The following is a 22,640-nucleotide window of genomic DNA, read 5'->3' on the forward strand; positions in this document are numbered from 1 at the left end:
TTGCAATCCCCCTTTCCCTCCCACCTCTCTCTCTCTTCCTATCCCCCGTTCTTCTCTCCTCCTTTCCTGAGCTGAAGGAGAAGCCCTCAGCCCCCCCTCCCCTTGCCATACCCTCCGCCAGCAGCCCCGGCTCAGCCAATCAGTGTACGGTGGGGGCAGGGCATAGCTGACCACCATTCCAGTGCAGCACTGCATCCACCAACAGACAGGCAGCTAGCAGGGAGCAGCTAGGAGAGCTAGCACCACAGCACTGAGACACAGACAAGACACTGTGTGTGTGCCTGTGTGTGTGCAACCAAGGCACAGCTTCTTCTTCTTCACTGTTTTACTAGCACTTTTACCTCACAACTCTCTTCAAAGGGGACTAGGGCAGCTCAGGCCTGCGTTTCCTCCTCATTAGGATAAACAAGGGATCAGTGAAGGACAAGAGAGAGCTTGGATATAGGGCGTTCTTTCCTCCCTTTTCTCTCACCTCCCTCCGTCCGTCAGTCGCTGACAGCCCTCGCATACGTGCAGGCAGGATGATAGCGGCACAGCTTCTGGCATATTACTTCACTGAGCTGAAGGATGACCAGGTTAAGAAGGTGAGTGACTACAACACTTTTACTGTACTCTTCCCTCTAGAATGGGTCAGTTTTGCATGAGAAGACAATGCTGACAGATATGGACACTGGTTGATGGTTGATGCTATCTGCATATCAATATGCCTCTGGGACATGTGATGAGGATGGAGCTTTGGGAGGGTAGCCATGATGGACATCTGATTTCATTTTGATGAGTGGTTAGTCTTGTCTACAGTAAGTATTGGAACAGGAGTGTGCAGTTTTTAATAAACACACTGTGTGTCCTTGAGATTAGGATGTACCAGCTGGGTGGGCTAGCTGGTGGTGGTCGTGATGCAGTGCATGCTAGCCCCCCTCTCATCACTAAGGAGTGTTTCCGGGGCGTCTGTTGCCGGGGCGTCTGAAGCAGACAGGTGTCTGAGCTAGAGGCTGCTTAGAAGGAAGCCGTGAGCACTTCCTCTCTCCCTCCCCCTCTTCTTCTCTCTCTCTCTGACTCCTCTCTCGGTCTCTCCCTCTCCATCGTCATGGAAACGGTTAAAGTGCCAACCCCCACCTTGCCTCGCCATCCTCCTCCCCTGACACTAGGCCTGTAACCAAATCAATTCCCTCGTTCATTCCCGTGGATAGGAGGGGACACGCCCGTTAGTGATAGACAGATGTTGACCTCAGATCAGAACAGAAATAAGGCACGACATGTAGATGTCAGAGAAGCATCAGAGCATCTAGTTGTCTCAGGACACACATTATACATTCATAAATCCATTGGTTTTGACTTGACCTATGTGACATCCCCTAGAGACTGAGTAAAAACAGAGTGGCTCGTTCTCTGACGGAGTGTGGGATAGGATTTGTGATGTCATACGTGACGTGTAGTGCAGCATGTGCACGTGCCCCTAGTACTGTAGCTAGCTAATGTGTGATTCACCACAGCAGTGAAAATGTTAAGGCCCCTGGGAATAAGCTCAGTTAACCATCACATTCCTGATGAAGACCAGTACGAGGGCTGATTCAGCAAAATATTATATGTCAATTATTATGACAGTATATTATACTACTACTATACTATATATTACAATTCATATGAAAATATTAAATTATCTTAATCATTACATTTTTTTGATGCCCCAAAATTTTACTAATACTTACCATTGTGATGAAAACAGATGGTCTCTGATAGTGTGCATTTCATAACGTTTGTAGCCTACTACTACTTAATTACTAGCGTCACACACATACTCGTCTCTATGTGAAGGCTGCACAATGCTATTTATATCAGGACAATCATTCTCCAGCTATCGGCTCTACAGCAGTAATATTGTTCAGCTCAGCTCTTCTTTTTGGAGCCCCATAGCGACTGGTGAATACTAATGCCACTGCAAGAGATGATATAATAATCTGTGGATCCTATCCAGTTGTTACCTGTGGATTGTGTTCCATTGCACTCTGGAATAATATGACAACTTGTAATGTCTGTCTGTCTTCATATTGCTAAGTACCTGCACTCCATCATTGGTTGAGTAATATACAGTATCATAACGATACATAATAGTTAGGGTCAGTAAAACTCAAGACCCTAATCCTTGTATATACTGTATCATGATGACATATCATCATAACATATTGTATCCATTCTTTCCTGTGGTGGTCTATAGATCGACAAGTACCTTTACTCTATGCGTTTCTCTGACGAGACGCTGCATGACATCAAGTGTCGGTTCCGGCGGGAGCTGGAGAACGGGCTGGGCCGCGACACCAACACCACCGCGACCGTCAAGATGCTGCCCACCTTTGTCAGGTCCATCCCTGATGGATCAGGTAAAGTGTCAAGTCAATACAGAGTAAACTTCAATGCAATAGTGGTTCTGTGTGGCTCAGTTGGTTCACGAGCCAAAACGTGTTCCCGAAAATTGTGCACAAAGTCATCCATTTCATATGATATGTTACATCCTGCAAAAAATTATAATAATAATAATTTTCCTGCAATTTGGATGATATGTTACAAATTGGAAAGTGCTTAATATCGCCTTCAATCTCTTTAATAAAGTACAGCAATATATACATTGGAAATAATCCACACTGATGATGTTAGCTGCCTCTCTGCATAACAAAAAAACCTATACATTCATAATCATAAGATAATGGCATGGATCCCATTTGGACCTGCAGCTTGCATATCTACTGGCATGTCCTTTCAGGCTACTTCTATACAGTAAAAGCACCAAACTACCACTATTGGACTTTTAACGCTACATAGAAAATAGTGTTTATACTGTAAGCACTTTAAAGCACACTACACTCCCAGCTTATCTGTGCTGCAAAAATGTGCTGAGGTGTTTTAAATGGCCAGTGCCATTCTGTGACATTAGGCTTTTTGTGTGTACTGTGTGGCCCCTGTATTTGAACTTGGCAGGTCATATGGCCACCTAGCGCCATTGTTGTGAGCCCAGGAGCAAAGTATTGCTCTCTGTGGCCACTAGAGTGTCTATGGGCTGTCAGTATGATTAGCTGTGCTATAGCAGTGCATGATAACATTTAATATCGCTGACGCTGATCATTCAACTGCTAGATACAGAGACACTGAGCTCATGCAAAATGATGCAGGGGTCCACCGTTGGGGTAGTTGGGTTTATTGGGGACAGTTGGGGTTATTTTTGTTCAGTTTATAGTATATAAAATGTAAATGTTGTAGTTGAAATTTAAAGTTACAGGTAAGATTTATAGTTTAAGACATGAAAAAAGAGGAGATGAGTTCACTGTTTGTTTACTGCTGATTGCCTGTCAACATCAGTTAAAATGCCCAACCCTCGTTAATAAATAACTAGAGTATTGGGTTACATTAACAAATGTAATGTTGAATGTCTCCAGGCAATCTTCCCAGCATAAAGTTACTACTTTGGAGAAGAGGATGGAAAATACTATATGTAAAATGTTGCCTGATAATAAAATGTCAGAAAGCTCTTTTGAACTTGCTGATTGTAGAGGCCACTGCTGATAGTAGAGGCCACTGATAGTAGAGCCCACTGCTGATTGTAGAGGCCACTGCTGATAGTAGAGGGCGTTGTCAAGAGGTTTACTCCAAACATCCAACCTATGCATAGACCAGGGTGGCCTATCTTTGTTTGTAAACAGAGCGGCCTGTGGACAGTAAATCCCCAGGCCCAACAAGGCTAGCCTTGCAGAGGGGTCGTATCATAAAGCCAGCCTGCCGTGAGCAGTTCCCTGTCATCTTGCATGTTATAAATAGCCATAGTTTTCAGCCACTGGACATGAGGGGGTCCGGGAAGGGGGATTCAGTCAAAGTTCAAAGTTGAGGCTATGGTGACAGCTGACAACTGATATGTGTCAAGTATGTGAGATGTGTGCAAAAGTATTATCAACAATTTACTTAGTTACACAGGCCAATCACAAGCCATCAATGCCATGATCAACAAGATAGCAACACATGAAATATATTTTCTGTGGTGGTATTCTCTACAGTGTAAGGAAAGATGAATATCAACAGTGGATAACTCTTTTAACTGCAGGCCCTTTATTGTAAACTACAATCTACATGGAACAGCAGTACTCTATAACAGTGTTATAACAGAACATTACCTAGTTAGCCTGAGGATATAATTCTACTTTGCTTTAATGGCAGCTACAAATGGAGCCATCGTCTAGTCTGTAGGCCATCAGACATACCTCCATCCAATACAGCTCAGTGACATTTCATTCCAGACAGGTCAAGGGAACAGATTGTGATAATGCTCTGTGGTCAACACCAGACAGATAGTGTAATTAGATCAGCTCAGTGTCTGGAGTACACAAACAGCTTGGTGCTTGATCTATACAATCAATATAAACAGGCCTTTCTTTACCTTTTGAGGACAGAGTATGATTTTGTCTCCCTTCCTAGAATGACATATAATCCTGACATATAGCACCTGGCAGGCAATCAATTCAGTTCACCTAAAAGGAATTTTGTAGAAAGTAACACGCTGCTTGAAAGACACTAGAAAATAGGTAATGTTGTTCATGTATTTTCTTCTGTGTTTTTATTTTATTTTCTCCAATCTGACAGAAAAGGGGGATTTCTTAGCTCTGGATCTGGGTGGCTCCAACTTCCGTATCCTGCGCGTGAAGGTGACACAAGACAAGAAGCAGCCGGTTCAGATGGAAAGCCTGGTCTACGAGACCCCTGAGGACATTATCCATGGGAGTGGGACGCAGGTCATCAACACCACAAAACACCACCAAAAAACAAACCAAAACACCCTCAAAAATACAACAAAACAAACTCAAACACAAAAAAAAAACTCAAAACTGCCCAAACACTCCCAGACCATTGCCTATAGTCTCATTCACTCACATCAGAGGTTCACCGGGTCAAACAATAAGGATCACTCTGTATAAAAGCAGTCACTCAATATTGTTGTATGGATCTGTTTGTCCTATGAAGTGGGTGTGATATCAAGACCCCCATCACTACACTGTTGACATCTGTTGACTTTTGAAACTCCCGAGAGAGGGCAGTTGGCAACAGTAACGTGATACCCACAACAATTCTGTAACGAGAGTAATCAATTGTGAGTGGTTGAAACAAAAAAAACATTCCACACTGTAACCTATAGGCCTACAGAGTGGTCGTAGTAGAGGACTGACTTGAAGAACTGCTGGCCACCATCATGATTCACCAATTCAAACCAGTTTAATTGTTAATTAGGGGTTTGATAAGCCAATAGGGTTGGGTTGCTGGTACTGTTATTATGTGTAATTGTTAATTAAACTACGTGCTTCTACGTGCTTCAGTCTAACTCCTCAATGCAAGTTATTTTTATGTCTGTAGCTCTTTGACCATGTCGCAGAATGCCTTGGTGACTTCATGGAGAAGCAAAAAATCAAGGATAAAAAACTCCCTGTAGGATTCACATTCTCCTTCCCATGTGCACAAACCAAACTGGACGAGGTAAGAGGTTCCAATAATGTATGCTTTTATAATGTTTTAATGCTTTATTTGAGATGTTGAGAAACCATAATAAATGGCATAATTTTTTTAATTATATTTAAGTATAAGACAACTTTTAGGGTTTGAGTTTGCACAGTTCTGTTGTAGAGTATATAACTGCGGGGGTGGTACCTGCCTGGGGGACAAAATCCTCATTTTAAAAGCAAACACTAGCTAAGACTAGCCAACACCAGTTAACACCAGCTAAAACGAGCTAAGACTAGCCAACTCTAGCCAACACTAGCTAACACTAGCTAAGACTAGCCAACACCAGCTAACACTAGCTAAGACTAACACTAGGTGGTCATAGGACAGATTTATTAAAGAAAGTGCTGTCTGTTACAGGCCGTCTTAGTGACTTGGACAAAGAAGTTTAAAGTGAGTGGTGTAGAAGGCATGGATGTTGTGAAGCTTCTGAACAAGGCCATCAAGAAACGAGGGGTGAGTTTTCTTATTTCTTAACCATAATTGAATTACCACGTGTGCCACTGGAAGAGAATTAGAAAACATATTGTATTTGTCAGGACTATGAAGCTGACATCATGGCAGTGGTCAATGACACAACCGGAACAATGATGACCTGTGGGTTCGACGATCAACGATGTGAAGTTGGCATCATCATAGGTGAGAATACACAGCATTCAAGACATGTATGTTCGCATACACTCAAAAGGGTTATTGATAAAAGGTGGTAAAAGAACTGTGCAGCTTGCCAATGGCAAAGAATGATGTGGTATTGTAGACTCATGTTAATTCTAAAATTAAGTGAAAATTAAGCAGATGCCCATTTTGCGGCACAGCATTCTCCTGTGGCTTGCCGTAGTGCTCCAGACAGGTTATTTACTAGGCTGGGTGTAATTTCAGGTACTGGTACTAATGCCTGCTACATGGAGGAGCTGCGGCACATTGACCTGGTGGAGGGAGACGAGGGCAGGATGTGCATCAACACAGAGTGGGGGGCGTTCGGGGACGACGGGTCCCTGGAGGACCTCCGTACAGAATTTGACCGGGAGATCGACCGAGGCTCCCTCAACCCTGGGAAACAGCTGTAAGTCAAGACAGCAGGGCCTGCATGGTACTCAGGACTGCTATGTGGAATATGTGTTGATAGTTGTTGCTATAACAGAGTTATACCCTAAAGCTAATTACAGTACAATGTCAGTTAAACGTACATTGAATCAGGCACTTTTTGCAGCCTCAAAAGCTTCAAAATGTCACTACAAGTGATAAATATATAGGGCTTCAGGCCAGGGGCTTGCCACCCTCACCGCCAAGATAAAACAGAAAACAGTGTAGACATTGTTCAACCCAAGCAGGTATTTACAAAATCTCTGGGAAGAGTCATGTCACATAACAATAAATCCTCAGAGAACGTAACGCTGTGTATTTGTTTACAAGCCCTAAAAATAAACTGACAGTGTCTCTGTTGTGTCTTTGTCTGGGAAGGTTTGAGAAGATGTCCAGCGGGATGTTTATGGGAGAGCTGGTCCGCCTCATCCTGGTCAAGATGGCCAAGGAGGGACTGCTGTTCGAGGGTCGGATAACCCCTGAGCTTCTGACAAAAGGGAAGATCGAAACGAAGCACGTTTCAGCCATTGAGAAGTAAGAGGTCAACCATGGACAGTTTCTTCCAAGGAAAATATACACAACTCCATTGTTTTTGTGGACTATATGACCTCCATTACATACAATGAAAAGTTATTTGAGGCTAAGTGAGCTGTAGAGCTCATGCACTACATAAATTCTTGCCATTGACCTCTCTCTCCCCATGACAGGAGCAAGGAAGGCCTGACCAAATGCAAAGAGATTCTAACGAGGCTTGGGGTGGAGCCTTCTCAAGAGGACTGTGTTGCCGTACAACACGTGTGCACTATCGTATCCTTCCGCTCTGCGAACCTCATCGCAGCTACACTGGGAGGTATCCTTACTCGGCTGAAGGACAACAAGGGAGTCACCCGCCTGCGCACCACTGTGGGCATTGATGGGTCGATGTACAAGATGCACCCTCAGTGAGTACTCAATCCTACTGGAGGTCGATAGGACCTCCTCTGTGCAAGAACACAATAAGAGAACAGGAGGGAATTTCAAAATAGCCACAGGTGTCAAAGAATATGCTTGTCTCTACCACAAGTGATGATGCAATAACATATCAAGATTGACATTTCTCTGACAAGTACTAGGCTTTGATACAAAAATCCAAACAGCTTATAATCTCTTCCATTCATCCGCCCTTCTCCTCTCTCTGCAGATATGCCCGGCGTCTCCACAAGACGGTGCGGCGTTTGGTGCCCGACTCTGACGTCCGTTTCCTGCTGTCCGAGAGCGGAAGTGCCAAGGGTGCTGCCATGGTGACGGCGGTGGCGTACCGTCTGGCCGACCAGACGCGCCAGATCGCCCAGACACTGGCCGAGTTCCGTCTGAGCAAAGCCCAACTGCTGGAGGTGAAGAAGAGGATGAGGACAGAGATCGAGAACGGCCTGGGGAAAAAGACCCACGACTCAGCCACTGTCAAGATGCTGCCCACCTACGTGCGCAGCACGCCTGACGGAACAGGTGACCAACAGGAGGGGGTTGTGGGAGGATGGATGGATGGATAGAAGGAAGGATTTAAAGGAGGAATTAATATATCTTCTCACCACTATTCAGAGTTGGCGGGAATCAGTTCCATCTGAATTGTAGTCGATTCAGGAATTCAATTACCTCCTCCATAGAGGAATTCCTTGTTCAACTGTTAGGGAATAAAATGGGACTGACCCCCGCAAAAGTTTAAAAGCTTCAGTGCTTTCATAATTGGTCTACATTTTGTACTTTTTGTATAATCCTTGGTCTTTTGCATGTTAGAATCCCTTTGTTTTTACTGAACTGTCACCCAATATCCCCCAATATCATTAGCTAATAAGCCAGCCCTTATGTTACAGAAAATGGGGATTTTCTGGCTCTGGATCTGGGAGGGACAAACTTCCGGGTGCTGCTGGTTAAGATCCGTAGTGGGAAAAGGCGTACAGTGGAGATGCACAACAAAATCTACGCCATTCCCATCGAGGTCATGCAGGGCACGGGAGAGGAGGTACAGCAAAAGCTGAAATTACTAAATGTCATTAGCCAAAAGCCATTCGATTCGGTCTCAATTCATGAACTATGATTCATCCGTTTTCAAATGTCCAAATACTTCCTTTAGTAATTTTTCCATCCATAAATTGAGTCTAATTTATTTCTGTCTGCACTGAAATAAATACAGTCAGCACATCATCAAGCCAATTAATCATTAAATTCAGAATTAAATGAATGCAGTCAGCGTATGATTAAAGACGTTTTTTTCCACCGTTTCCTCCAGCTCTTTGACCACATTGTGCACTGCATCTCTGACTTCCTGGACTACATGGGCATGAAGAGTGCCCGTCTGCCTCTGGGCTTCACCTTTTCCTTCCCCTGCCACCAGAAGAGCCTGGATGCAGTGAGTAGTTTATCTGCTGGCTAACATCTACCCTGGATGAGAACCCAAAATATATCCTGTCATGCAAGATCCTCCAAAAATGGAATCACTGACAATTATGATCAACATTCACATTTCACAGTATATTTCATTGATCGTTCTCAGAGTGACAGTCGTGTCTAATGTAACTATAAAATATGTGGATGCACTGAAAATCAAGTCAATGTACTAAGTGATCGTAGAGCTGGGACGATAAACCTAAAATTATTGACACCGAAGGCATTTTGCTGATATCGTTCATTGCGATAAGTAGCCTATACTAGAGAAATGTGAAGTTTGAAATTCTATAAGTTTGCTAATATGGGTGATTGTTAATGGGACAATTGACGCTACAACAATACATATTTTTTTGTGTGTGTGTAATTAAAAAAATGGTGGTGTACATTGTTATAAATGTATCGTTCTATTTAGCGTTATCGCATAAATTCACGCAATTTATGGCCATATCGTCCAGCTAGGTGATCGTAGCGTAACCAAAAAGTGCCTTTTCTTTTTTTCAGGGTATCCTTGTGAACTGGACCAAAGGCTTCAAATGCACAGACTGTGAGGGTGAAGACGTGGTGGAGCTTCTCCGGGAAGGCATCAAGAGGAAAGAGGTGAGGTTGGACACCACGCCTTATGTCACACCACTGTGATAATATGTAACACCTCCCCACAATATAACTCCACAGAGTAGAATCAAATAACTGGTGTGGAACCAGTTGCCAACAATTTTTCAGTGAGAATCACTTTTGGCTCATTGATTTGTCGCTAGAAGTCGCTGGGTGACGTTTTGCCGTTGCCATGACGAAGTCACAGCACCAATTTGCCCTGCACAGCTGCGGTCCCCGACATAGCGTTTTCGCCACCTCTCCCACCTCACACCCCCTCCCCCTGTGCTTCTCTGCCTATCTGTGCACCATTGCAGTGACTTTTGTTGCACAGACAGCTTCTCCCATGTTTTGCGGCAGAAAAGTTTGAGTGGGAAAAGTCGCTAAATGCTATCAAAACCATAGAAATCCTTTGTGGCAAAACTCCCCAAAGGCAGCCTGAAAAGTAGCTGAATTTGTTGCTAGGCTCTTTTATCAATAAAAGTTGCTGGAGGGGTCTGAAAACTCGCTAAATATAGTAACAAAATCGCTAAATTGGCAATACTGTGTGGAACTGTCATTACACTCATGCGCCATAACTGAACTTCCACTACATTGTCTCAGTCACCATCAATATTAACGCCCCACGTAAAGGTTGATCTCATTCATAACACCATTTATCAACAATAAATCACTCTATGCGGTTGGAAATACTGATACCATCCCAAGTAACAATGTTTCAATTTATTCAACAATGCAAAATGCCAGACCACAATATATAAAAATAAAAAAACAATAGCATATCATGCTAAGTTACCATTAGGAGCATATGCTAGTAGCATATACAATGTCTCTATTGGCAACTTTCAGCTGTGCTGCAGTAACTCAGTTATACTCAATGTGCTTCAGTCATTCTGGACTTGGTGTTCTGAGGGGTTCTCAGCCCAAATCACACACCAACATATTTCTCAGTATGTTTTTTATTAATTTCACCCTTTTAGATGGAGGATGGAGTAGGTATTAGTTGAATGTCAATGAGCAAATTGATTCGGGAAAAAACAAACAGGTAAAACGGAGCCGCAATGCAAGTCTCGAAAACCTGTCCCTAGGCAACACAGTGACTAGAGCCTGGTTTCAATTATGGACTATTTTGGCATAGAGGAAGTACGTAACTACCTACGCCACTACTTTATTGGCTTGAATAAAATACTAAATATTGGCAAAATAAGAAAATACTAAATATTGGCTAGCAAGATGGAGATCCCTTTGGTTATTTTTAATGAGTGTATTTCGCAAGTTGCTAGTTTGCATCAACTACTTTAACTAAAACCACTGCAAAGGTTTTTCCTGCAAGCTTTGGTTTTGAATTGCGACGTTTTGGCATGACTGCCTCATGATTTGTTGGAGAGCCAAGATAAAAAAAAATGTTTTTTTTTTATCAACGTACTGTAGGTAGTGACGTAGTTCATCTATAACATAAAGAGTCAATTACTGAAACCAGTCCCTAGTCACTGTGTTGCCTAGGGTTGGATTTCCAGGACTACCGCAATGCAGAGGTGTAGAAATTGTTTAAATAGCATGTTATTAACATGGGAAAATTGTAATAAACAAGAATGCAAAAATGACTGTAAATAGTTACAGGCAAAGTATAAGACAAATGAACTTGAGAGTGTTTCTTGTGACCATTGTTGTGACCAAATTGCGAGTTTATATTTCTAGCAAAAACAACAAAAAAATCAGGATCTTTACAAATGGGAATGGGAATATGATATCTCTTTGTCAATTGTGTGTGTGTATGTGTGTGTATGCCTGTCTGTCTCCTGTCTGAGCTTCTGCATAATAATGAGTGTGTGGAGGGTCAGTGGGTTGCATTGTTCTTGGAGTGCTATTTGAAAGGTTGCCATGTCTGATATCATCTTTCAGTTGAACCAGCCATTCACTAACATTTCAAGGGGGGAAAAGTGGTTCATTCATTGAAAAACAACCATTTGTACACACCAAACTCACACTGAAAATAATATCATGTTTTTTGCTTTACGACATGATGCATGACTCTAAATGGAGGTTTGTTTTCTGGTTGTGACAGTAAATTAAGGTGACTTGAATGAGGTTACTATTTAAAGCATTGGGTGAAGCAGAAAATGTATAGTTCAACTCACTCAAATGTACTGTTCAACTCATAATGTTGTTTGTGTGTTGTGTATATGTGTAGGAGTTTGATCTGGATGTGGTAGCTGTGGTGAACGACACTGTTGGAACAATGATGACGTGTGCATATGAAGAGCCCACCTGTGAGGTTGGACTTATTGCAGGTATATAGGCCACTACTTAATTTAATCAACACTTACAGTACAACCTTGTTTTTTCTATCAAATGCAAAATAAGTTGATGAAATTGGATACAACGCTAATGGCTAAAACTTTTATACCAAATTGTATATAATTTACTGTAATGTACATTGTAATAAGCAGTATATCCGCAATACATATAATACTGTACAGATTTATAGACCTGGGATGTCACGTGCATTATAGACCTAAGACCTGGGATGTCACGTGCATTCTAACAGGGACGGGCAGTAACGCGTGTTACATGGAGGAGATGAGGAACATAGAGACGGTGGAGGGGAACGAGGGACGCATGTGCGTCAACATGGAGTGGGGTGCCTTCGGGGACAATGGGTGCCTGGACGATATCAGGACGCAGTACGACTGCGCCGTGGACGAGAACTCACTCAACGAGGGCAAACAGAGGTGACAATTGAACAGCCAAACTAGTAAATGGCTCTCTGAGCACAGGATAGGTTGAAATGTGTTTTTTGGTTGTTTTTTTGGCCTAAGTATGCATCTGTACTTTATCGTATTTGAACCAGAATCCTTTATTGACTCTAAAATACTTTAATGTTATCCATAATAAAATGGTGCTTGGTTTTGATTGTTGGTATGTTAGACTAAGAGTCATCGATGGTCTACTGTACTATACTCCCTGAGGAAAGATGGGCCTAACTAAATAACTAAGTTATATGCCTCAAATTTTGGGTATGTTTCACTCCATGTCTCAGGTATGAGAAGATGTGTAGCGGCATGTACCTGGGAGAAATTGTGAGGAACATCCTTATTGACCTGACCAAGCGCGGCTTCCTGTTCCGTGGAAAGATCTCTGAGACGCTGAAGACCAGAGGCATCTTTGAGACCAAGTTCCTGTCCCAGATAGAGAGGTAGGGAACATGTGATTAAACTAAAAAATCTCTCGCTGTACTTAAATTTGACCCTATTAACTAAGGATATGTGCCTGGGGGTGTGCATAACTATCCTGTTGTAATTTGGGATGTACAGAGATGATCTACGCTGTTGAGAACCAACACTTAATACAATTACAAATTGTTCACAACAGTGGCATCTACATTGTTACAAACACATAAGAATATGATACAGACACCTTTATGAGACTGTAACCAATATTAGGCCTACCTGTATGCACAAGTAACTATTCAGTATCCAGTGATCCAGTGGCTCTTGATTGACCTTTAACCCTTTCTTTCCCCAGCGATCGCCTGGCCTTGCTGCAGGTCAGGGCCATCCTACAGCAGCTGGGTCTGGACAGCACATGTGACGACAGTATCATCGTCAAGGAGGTATGCAGCACCGTGTCCCGCCGTGCGGCTCAGATCTGCGGAGCCGGAATGGCCGGCGTGGTGGACAAGATTCGTGAGAACAGAGCGCTGGACCACCTAGACGTCACTGTGGGGGTGGACGGAACACTCTACAAACTGCACCCACAGTGAGTGATGGAGGGATAGAGAGATGAAAGGAGAGGGAAAAAAGGAGAGCCAGTGTTAGCTCATAGTAAACTAAATCCAAAGCTTCCTTAAAATGTTAAAAGGTGGAAATTAGAAGCATGTCCATAATGACGTGTGATATTAGTGTCAGAGGATATGGACATTTCACACCTGCTACATCTTGTCTACTTAGATATCATAGAAATAGAACTCTGAGTACAACTGTAATGAATCCGCTTCATCAATTCAGTGATATGTCCTATGAGAGACAATTATCCTTATACTCGTCTGACTATGTGTGCCTGTCTCTCTGTCTCTCCAGCTTTTCCCGGATCTTCCACCAGACAGTGAAGGAGCTCGCCCCCAAGTGTAACGTCAACTTCCTGTTGTCGGAGGATGGGAGCGGCAAGGGTGCAGCCCTCATCACAGCCGTGGGCTGTCGCCAGAGAGCGCAAGAGGCGCAGCAAGCGGCTCAGCAAGCGTAATGAGCCGCCCCTCCCGTCACCTTGACAACGCCCTCCTACTCCAACTTTTCTTCCACCCACCGCACAGCTCTTCTCTCCATCTCCCCATAGCCCCGACAGCCGTGACTCCACCTCTGCCCCATCTGGCCACTCTCACAGCCGGAGACATGTCCGCATGCATAGGGAAGTAAAAATACTACAATATTTCACCTTTATTTATTTATAATGCACCAGAAGGGTTTATCATTTAAATGTTTGTACATTTTCCTCGATAGCATGTTGTCTTAAGTATCTGATAAATATAGTGCAAAATGTGTGTATTGTATAACAAAAGTTGGATTTTGCACCAAACAAAAAGTTCTCTGTACTTTCTACTGGATATGCGAGTTACAAGAGTAGTAGTATTTTGGTGGAACTCTCAATTGAACATTTAATCCAATGAATGATACAACAACTCCTTTATAGTGATTACACTCTTTATATATCTTTTCCAAAAAGGCCTCTGTGCTTATAGGGTGGAAAGCAAGAGTCACGGCTGTAAAAAGTCATAATTTTACACACCCCTTACATACTATTTTCAAACAATGTACTAGTCTACTACTAATAATTTTTTGTGTAAATGTATGTCAAAAGTAAGTCACATAATACAGAATTCCGCCTTCACCTAACCACTTTTTCTGAGGAGCTTGGAGAGTTGAATGACCCACCCCCAGTTAAAGTGTTCTACCTTGTTGCTACATAAATGTGAATTACTACTATACCTTAGGTGTTGTGTTTTGTGTTCATTCCCACCTATACTTACGCATTGTGTGCACAAAGAATAAATGTTCATTGGGCCCCAAGACAAGAGTGGCTACTCCGAGCGTTTCTGTGTGTACTTGTGGCTGAATGTCTCTGTGAGTCCTAGTGTAACATGACCTGAATGTCTCTGTGAGTCCTACTGTAACATGACCTGAATGTCTCTGTGAGTCCTACTGTAACATGCCCTGTAGCTTTACATGTCCAAAGCTCTATGAAGACTGCATGCCTTATTCTGAGACAAATGGAGGGTACTGGATCCTTTTATTTTATATATCAAAATAGATTTGTGTTTCAAACTGTGACAAGTGAATTCATTAAATTATATTTTGTTGTGCAGTAAATACTGTGGAGATGTCTCTTTCTTAGAATTTCACTGTACAGGTGGAGCTGATTCTACAATAAGCTTCAAGACATGGCAAAAGACAACTCCAATGGTGGATGGGCTATTTTAAACCTAAATAGACAGAATTCTTCAACTCAAGGGTTCTTCCTTGTTGTCTATCACCAAAGAAAAATCAGAATTCATTAAAGGTAGACATGATATTTAAAATTCCATATAAAACTTAGTTTAGGTAAAGCAGTGGTTCTCGAATGGTTTTGCCTCGGGACACAAATTAAACAAGGTTGTCTCAGTTGCGATCCAATACTAGCATCGCCAAAATGCAATCTGGAAAACTATTTGTAATGCTATATTGATAGTAAATGTACCAATTATAACCTGGGAACAACAGTCCCACCTTTTTTCATTGTCAATCATTCCATGTTGCCCATATTCTTGATGAAGAATGTTAAGCTCACTGATTTGAGACCTCTAAATCAGCGAAGTCTCTAAATAGCGCTGTTAATAACTATATTGAAAATACTGTGATTGAAAAATAGTTCAGATGTTAAATTATTAAAACATATAGGTTCATTATAATTTCTACACACGTTCTACCTGGTTTTAGTAGTTTAAGTTCAGACTGCAGTATTCTTAATTTACAAATAATACAATTATAATATTTATTTTTTACTTAGACACTCGCGAACCATTCAAAACCTCGGTCGCGACCAACCAGTTGAGAATCGCTGAGCTAAAGCATTAACGTTACAATTATGCACCACATGTAGCTAACCATCCATATGCATACAGATCTGTGTGTGATTCTGCACAAAGTCTGTGCAGTCACTGGCACTGTGTTTGCAGCAGAAATATTGGAGGAATAAGCGCTAATTCTAACTGTTAGATATTTGTTTACATAAATGCATGCATATTAATATACTCGTATTATTATCGCTGCACACTGCAGATATGTAAATAAGGTAGAATAATTGTCGATAGACGAAATAGGTCGAAGACCAATGCAAGAAGGCTGTGCTAGCCAGGAAGCTAACTAGCTAGCTAACGTTAGTTTGTAGCTAGCTTGCCATTTTCAACCAGTGGCCAGCTAGTCAAGTTAGCCATGCTAATTGGACCGTGGTAGGTGTCAGCTTTGGTTATTAGAATTTATTGTAATGTCAATAAATTTCTAAAAACCACATGCTCGTAGTTGTTCATGCAAATGCACACCGAAGATGTTTGTGTGCTCACGAGACTGAATTCGTAAAGGAGAATGTCAACCTACATAACATTCGCTTGATAGCTAGCTAGCATATGGTAGCATTTACTGTGACAATTTGACAGTTATTTGCCTGTCTGGTTGCATAGATATTTTTGTCTGAGATAGGCCTATTGACATAGCTATGTCTTACGAAATATAAGATCATGATGCATTACATTCATATCATCGACATTATTGCAATTCACACATACCGCTCTTTCCACTGTCACTCAACCACACAAAAAGGGCTTTAGCTTGCTATGCAGGTCATTCTTTAAAAACATTATCATGCGCTGTTGTCTGTTCCACGCGCCCACATATTCCCGCCCTTATAAATCACTTGTCTTGTCCAATCAGGCATGTTACCTGTGGTCATTTGTGTGTAACCTTTATTTAACTAGGCATGTCTGTTAAGAACAAATTCTTATTTACAATGATGGCCTTGGAACAGTGCCTTGTTCAGGGGCAGAATGACACATTTTTACCTTCGGGATTCGAGCTAGCAACCTTTCGGTTACTGGGCCAACACTCTAACCACTAGGCTATCTGCCCCATTTAGTACAGGCCACTGCCACCTGCTAATTATTTGCTATTAATTGTGATTTTGTACCTGTGGGATAAAAACAAAATATTGTAAGGATTTAGCTAGATCAGTTATATTATGTTACAGCACATACAATACTCTTGTTGAACACAATTTTATCTTTGCTTCCAGCAGGGTTGCACTGAGAGCTTGAGGTGACAGACTGCATGGTTAGGGGTGCCCTGCAAGACTGCCAAGGAAACCCACTCCACCAAAGCAGGTGCATCACTCAGGTAACCTCACACATCCTATTATACCTGCTGACACAGTGGATACAACTTCATTACCTCTAAGCAGCCCGATGAGTGTTTAAGGGGAGGCACCTGGCCCCGCAGTGGCCCATGCTCCGTACCCCCTTCCCTCCCTGCCTTCCCTCCCCTTCAAGCTGATTCAGAGCCGACAGACACTTTGCCAGCACCACCTCCCAACCCACCCTGTCCCTCATCCTTAGGCAATGGCTGCGGGCACGGAGACGGTGCACTACATCCACCTGCACAACTCCAGCCAGTCTGTTCTGGAGGCTTTACGGACGCAACGGCGTGAGGGCCTCTTCTGCGATGTGACGGTGCGCATCCACGACGCCTCGCTGCGTGCCCATGCCTGCGTGCTGGCCGCTGGCAGCCCCTTCTTCCAGGACAAGCTGCTGCTGGGCCACTCTGAGATCTCGGTGCCGCCGCTGGTCCCCGCTGAGACGGTGAAGCAGCTGGTGGATTTTATGTACAGCGGCTCGCTGGTGGTGGTGCAGTCGCAGGCCCTCTGCATCCTCACCGCCGCCAGCATCCTGCAGATTAAGACGGTCATCGACGAGTGCACCCAGATCATCTCCCAGAGGAAGGTGGCTGCTGCTGCGGCGGCCGCAGCAAGTGGCGGTGGAGGAGGAGGGGGGATGACAGCTGGGGTCCTGCCCAAGCAGGAGGAGCGGGGAGGGGTTAAAGGGAGGGACAGCGGTGGTGGTTGTATTGGTGGTGGTGGCGCAGTCAGCGGTGGTGGGGGTTACCAGAGCTTCTCGAACTTCACCTTGGGGGACTGCGGGGCGAGCAACATGGTCACAGGCCTGGGCGGAGCAAACTTGAGCGTTAATGTTAGTGAGAGTGGCCCAGGAGGCGCCCTGGAGCAGGCTAACCCAGCGGGGCTGATGGCTCTAGCTGACATGGGCATCCACGGGGCCCTGTGTGGGGCTGACGGGCTAAGCTCAGGGGCCGCCGGAGTCCTCATGAAGAACTCAAATTGCACCCAGGATGTGAGGTACAAGCTGAGAGACCTGCTAGCGGCAACCGCTAACGGCGCCAATGCTGGAAGCTCAGGGAATCTCTCGGTCGGCTGCAGCTCTGGTGTCAGCAGCGTGGACAGCATTGGCCGGGACAGTATCCGCAGCAACACGGCTGACCTCTCGGAGGAGCTCGTGGGGATGGACAGATACTGCGAGGAGGAGATGGATGGACATCACAGAGGGAGAGACTTGGACAGGGACAGAGGGGCAGGAGGACACAGCCGCAAGCAGAGGCAGCCACTCAGGCTTCAGGTAAGTTCCCAATGGTTACAGTTGTAAGGCAGGCAGATATGCAGCCAGACATCATAAAGTGAATAAAGCAGGACTTCTAGACGGCAATTACCCTCATTGTGTCATTGCTGGGAATTAAGCTATAGATCTGAACGTGTCAACAATAAACATAATTGAAAGGAAGTTGCTGTCCAGAAGTCTTATATTAGGCTATCCTCCTAGTTAATGTTCCATGGACTGATTAAACAGTGAACACCCCTTCTATGGGTCATTAAACATGTTAAGTCTTGGATGGAGTACCAGCTAGCACCTCTTTTTAGTTGTTGTTACATTGTACCTACGCCAATTGTGTATACTCTTAGAAAAAACGGTTCCAAAAGGGTTCTTCGGCTGTCCACATAGGAGAGCCTTTTTTGGTTCCAGGTAGAACCCTTTTGGGTTCAATGTAGAACATGTAACCCAAAAGGGTTCTTCAGACCCTTTTAGGTTCTAAATACCACCTTTTTTCTTAATTTGTCCATTGATAAATTGATATCTAAGCAATAAGGGGGTGTGGTATATGGCCAACATTCTACAGCTAAGGGCTGTTCTTATGCACAATGTAAAACGCGTAGTGCCTGGATACAGACAGCCCTTAGCCGTGGTATATTGGCCATATACTACAAACCCCCAAGGTGCCTTATTGCTATTATAAACTGGTTTCCAACATAATTAGAACATTAAACAAGTATTTTTTGTCATACCCATGGTATACGGTCTGATATACCACGGCTTTCAGCCAATCAGCATTCAGGGTTCGAACGAAACGGTTTATAATTGTCTTTTTACTGTCTTCACAATCCTGACCATACACCACAGTTTGAAACACCAATTTTAGACTCTATACTCTAATTGACTATATATTTTTCTTTACCTTCTCTTAGGTTCTTGTAGGAGAGGAAGTGGTGGTGAAGGATGAAGGAGTGCAGGAGCCGGATGGAGGTGTCTTCGGCTTGGAGGAGGGAAGACGTGTTGAAGGGCAGGAGGGCACACAGGAATCCATGGCAACCTTTGGCCAGGTGAGTCTTGTCTTGTCCTAGACAGAAACTTGTTGTTGGAACGTGGTGCTGGCAAAAAACACCAGGGTTGTGGGTTCAAAACCCGTATGGGCTGCATGTTCGGAATCTGTAAATTGCTTTGGATAAAAGTGTCTATACTCATTATTTTATCATTATCACAGTTTTAGAGACTTTTCAAGGTTATGTATTAGGGTTAATTAAGTTAGTTAATACTCATAAGGGAATTTTGTCTCTCTGTCTTACAGGAGGGTGTGTTCTATGATGAGGCTGGAGTTTTCTCCCCCGAGGCTTTCTGGCCCCAGAACGAGCAGGCTCAGGCCATGTCCTTCAACCCCAGAGGAAGAGGAAACAAGCTACTGTCTCCCCCTACCTCCTCACAGTCCATCAACAACCAGGTCAGTTACAAATGTAAACATAGTTTTAAAATAGTCATTGCAACAATTTGTCAAATTTAATCATGAAAGTCGTTGGTGGCCATTATTTCAATTCCTGTGTCCCTTTCAGCTACTTTTTCAGTACCCAGTCAGCCAATCACAGCCATCAGCCTCATTCTTTGTGGGTGGACCGATGGTGATTGATAGCATGGCAGGAACGGAGCACAGCCAACAGGCTCCGGCGCCAATGACCCCTGCTCTGTCAACCTGTGGCACGGCAGGCCCCTCCCCTTCCTCCCAGGGATCTGAGACGTCCTTCGACTGCACTCACTGTGGGAAATCGTTACGTTCCAGGAAGAACTACAGCAAGCACATGTTCATACACTCCGGTAGGCCACCACTTTCTATATATACTAGTTACTATCACTTCCTTTAAAACATTTACTGTTCATGATTGTTGTATACACATGTTAAAACTCCACATAACAGATAGTCTCTCTGATACACATGTCATACTAACAGATCCTATTTTCTGTTGTGTGTGCCTCAGGTCAAAAGCCTCATCAGTGCAGCATCTGCTGGCGCTCTTTCTCTCTGCGCGACTACCTCCTCAAGCACATGGTGGTGCACACGGGCGTGCGCGCCTTCCAGTGCTCTGTGTGCGGCAAGCGCTTCACACAGAAGAGCTCACTCAACGTGCATATGCGCACACACCGGGCCGAGCGCACCTTCCAGTGCACCGTGTGCCACCGGGCCTTCACCCACCGCACCCTGCTGGAGCGCCACGCCCTGCAACACGCCCACCACGGGGCCACCCAGGGCCAAGGGCAGGGACAGGGCCTCCAGCAGACCCCCAAACACAGCCCTCCAGCCCTGGCAGGGCCCTCGGGCATGTGCGGCCCAGCTGGGATGGGCAGCACCATGGCCAACATGCCCAGCCATGGGCCTCCCTCCTAGAGGGAGAGAGAGGGAGGAGGGCCCAATCTCAAACTGATCCATCACCCCTATCCTGGAGCCCTTTTCTGATCCGAGAGGATTGCTAGGTATGAGCAACATGGTTGATGCTCCATCTAGACCTATCGGAGGCTGGATGGAGTTTGTGCCATATTTCTCACACCTATGAAGCCCTTACAGATATGCAAGAGGGAGTTGCCAATGATGGAAAAAAGGGGAGATAATTGGTTTGGGATTGTGGAAGAAAAGGAGAGGAAAAGGGAAAGAGAGGCAGAAAGCTGTTGGAGACTAATTGCTGGCGATTGAAGGGAGGAAATGTAGGAGGGGTGAGAAAGAGAGACAGAAAAGGGGAAGGGAGAGAGAAAGCAAAACAAGCCACGGCTAGAAAAAGAGTGCAGGGTGATGAACCAATGAAGAAGAGAGCGAATTAATCAATGAGAGTTACCATCATACATCAAGACGGCATAGGAACACTATTAGATGCAGGAGGCACTGGGATGACCCAGGATCATATACCTCTAAACAGGAAGAGACAGGAAATGTATTAAGGACACAACTTTTATTTTGAAATGTGACAAACGTTTCAGCATGTTTTACACACCTCAAAGAATACCTCGGCGGTCCAAAGACAGGCATTATGCTACACATGTTTAATAGCTACATCAAACAGCAAAACAGTGGGAACTAAAGCTACCTGAAATCCCTTCCTTTTAAAACATTACTAAAAAAAATTGACATAATATTCCTTTACATTGTCGATATGAGTTTATTTGTCGCTCATTTGTGATTTATTGATGACGAAAACAATAAGGCAATGGATTTAAAAAGTGAAAAAGGATCTTTCAACTATAAGTGACACTTTTTGGGATAAATGAGAAATCTGTACTTTTATCAGGATTTTTAATCTATGTGTATGTGGGGTTATGTGTGCTTTTGGGGCACTTGTCAATGAATGGGAAGGTTTGTTGCTGAGAACTATAAAAATGTTCTCCAACGGCTTCATTTAATACTTTAAAATGTTTTTATTGTAACGAAATAAATCATGAGGAAATACAATCACCCAGAGTGGATTTGATTACCACGTTAATATTTATTACAATTTGACAATGATTACTATGCACAATACATTTTTGCACATTGTGTAATTTAATTCAGCTTTATATGTTGCCCTACCCTAGATATTTGACCTTAGAAAAATATATTTGCCCTAAGATTACCAATGTATATCATGGAGAACTTAAAATATTTAGTTTTTTGTTTCCAACTTCCCACCTTAAAGGTGATTTTAGATATGCAGTAAATAGACCCTACTAGACATAAAGGGCAACTAAGCCAGTGAGACCGGCAAAACCCCTTTAAGATCCCTTCTGGTCCTCACTATAAACTTTTACATAAAATGTCCCCCACAATGAAGAAACATTCTGCTTGATCAGGATGATCTCATTGAGCTAAGCACTGTTCTGCTGATTCACTCATCTCTATAATGGAAATCTGTTAAAACCCTGTTAATAGGAAGCTGACATGATTTATAGATCAGTTAAATCTGTTCTGCATATAGTTCAGGCCAACCCTTGTGAACAAACAGGTGATTAGGCTATTCCAGAGATTTTTATATCCTCAGCAACTCAAATGTTTCTAGTACATTTTGTCTGAGGTGGACCTGTGTACAGTACTATATTATGTGTGCTTAAAGCCATGTCAGAAGAACGCAACCATTATTGTAATGATGTACTGTGTTTTGCCTTTTTTTATTTAGCTTTCTTTGAGTGAAGGGAATGATAAATGTCTCTTTTTTTTTTTTTTGCAAATTTGAATATAACTGCAAGTCAAATATGTCATAAGAAAATAAGTAATTTTATAACGCACCAATCATGCAATGTATACCACATGTTTTATGTATGGAAAAGCTAAAAGGCATGATATAACTTTTTATGAAAA

The 22,640-nt window shown here is 43.4% G+C and overlaps 2 protein-coding genes across 2 annotated transcripts; both read left to right on the forward strand.

Moving 5' to 3' along the window:
* The first annotated feature begins 254 nt into the window (after window positions 1-254).
* Window positions 255-14,971, forward strand: LOC120066359 (hexokinase-1-like). Its single transcript, XM_039017678.1, has 18 exons — window positions 255-584; window positions 2,216-2,378; window positions 4,624-4,772; window positions 5,389-5,508; window positions 5,893-5,988; window positions 6,072-6,171; window positions 6,412-6,595; window positions 6,994-7,149; window positions 7,323-7,556; window positions 7,796-8,100; window positions 8,466-8,614; window positions 8,882-9,001; window positions 9,541-9,636; window positions 11,822-11,921; window positions 12,179-12,362; window positions 12,671-12,826; window positions 13,156-13,389; window positions 13,710-14,971. The coding sequence occupies exons 1-18, from the start codon at window positions 522-524 to the stop codon at window positions 13,870-13,872; spliced, it is 2,772 nt and encodes a 923-aa protein (XP_038873606.1). The 5' UTR covers window positions 255-521; the 3' UTR covers window positions 13,873-14,971.
* A 1,984-nt stretch (window positions 14,972-16,955) lies between these two features.
* Window positions 16,956-22,612, forward strand: LOC120022917 (zinc finger and BTB domain-containing protein 45-like). The gene is made up of 6 exons (XM_038966913.1): window positions 16,956-17,048; window positions 17,267-18,337; window positions 19,240-19,374; window positions 19,620-19,769; window positions 19,879-20,137; window positions 20,299-22,612. Exons 1-6 carry the CDS (start codon window positions 16,983-16,985, stop codon window positions 20,703-20,705), a joined length of 2,088 nt encoding a protein of 695 aa, XP_038822841.1. The 5' UTR covers window positions 16,956-16,982; the 3' UTR covers window positions 20,706-22,612.
* The last annotated feature ends 28 nt before the right edge of the window (window positions 22,613-22,640 follow it).

Source organism: Salvelinus namaycush, chromosome 2 (assembly GCF_016432855.1).
Source record: "Salvelinus namaycush isolate Seneca chromosome 2, SaNama_1.0, whole genome shotgun sequence".
Lineage (NCBI taxonomy): Eukaryota > Metazoa > Chordata > Actinopteri > Salmoniformes > Salmonidae > Salvelinus > Salvelinus namaycush.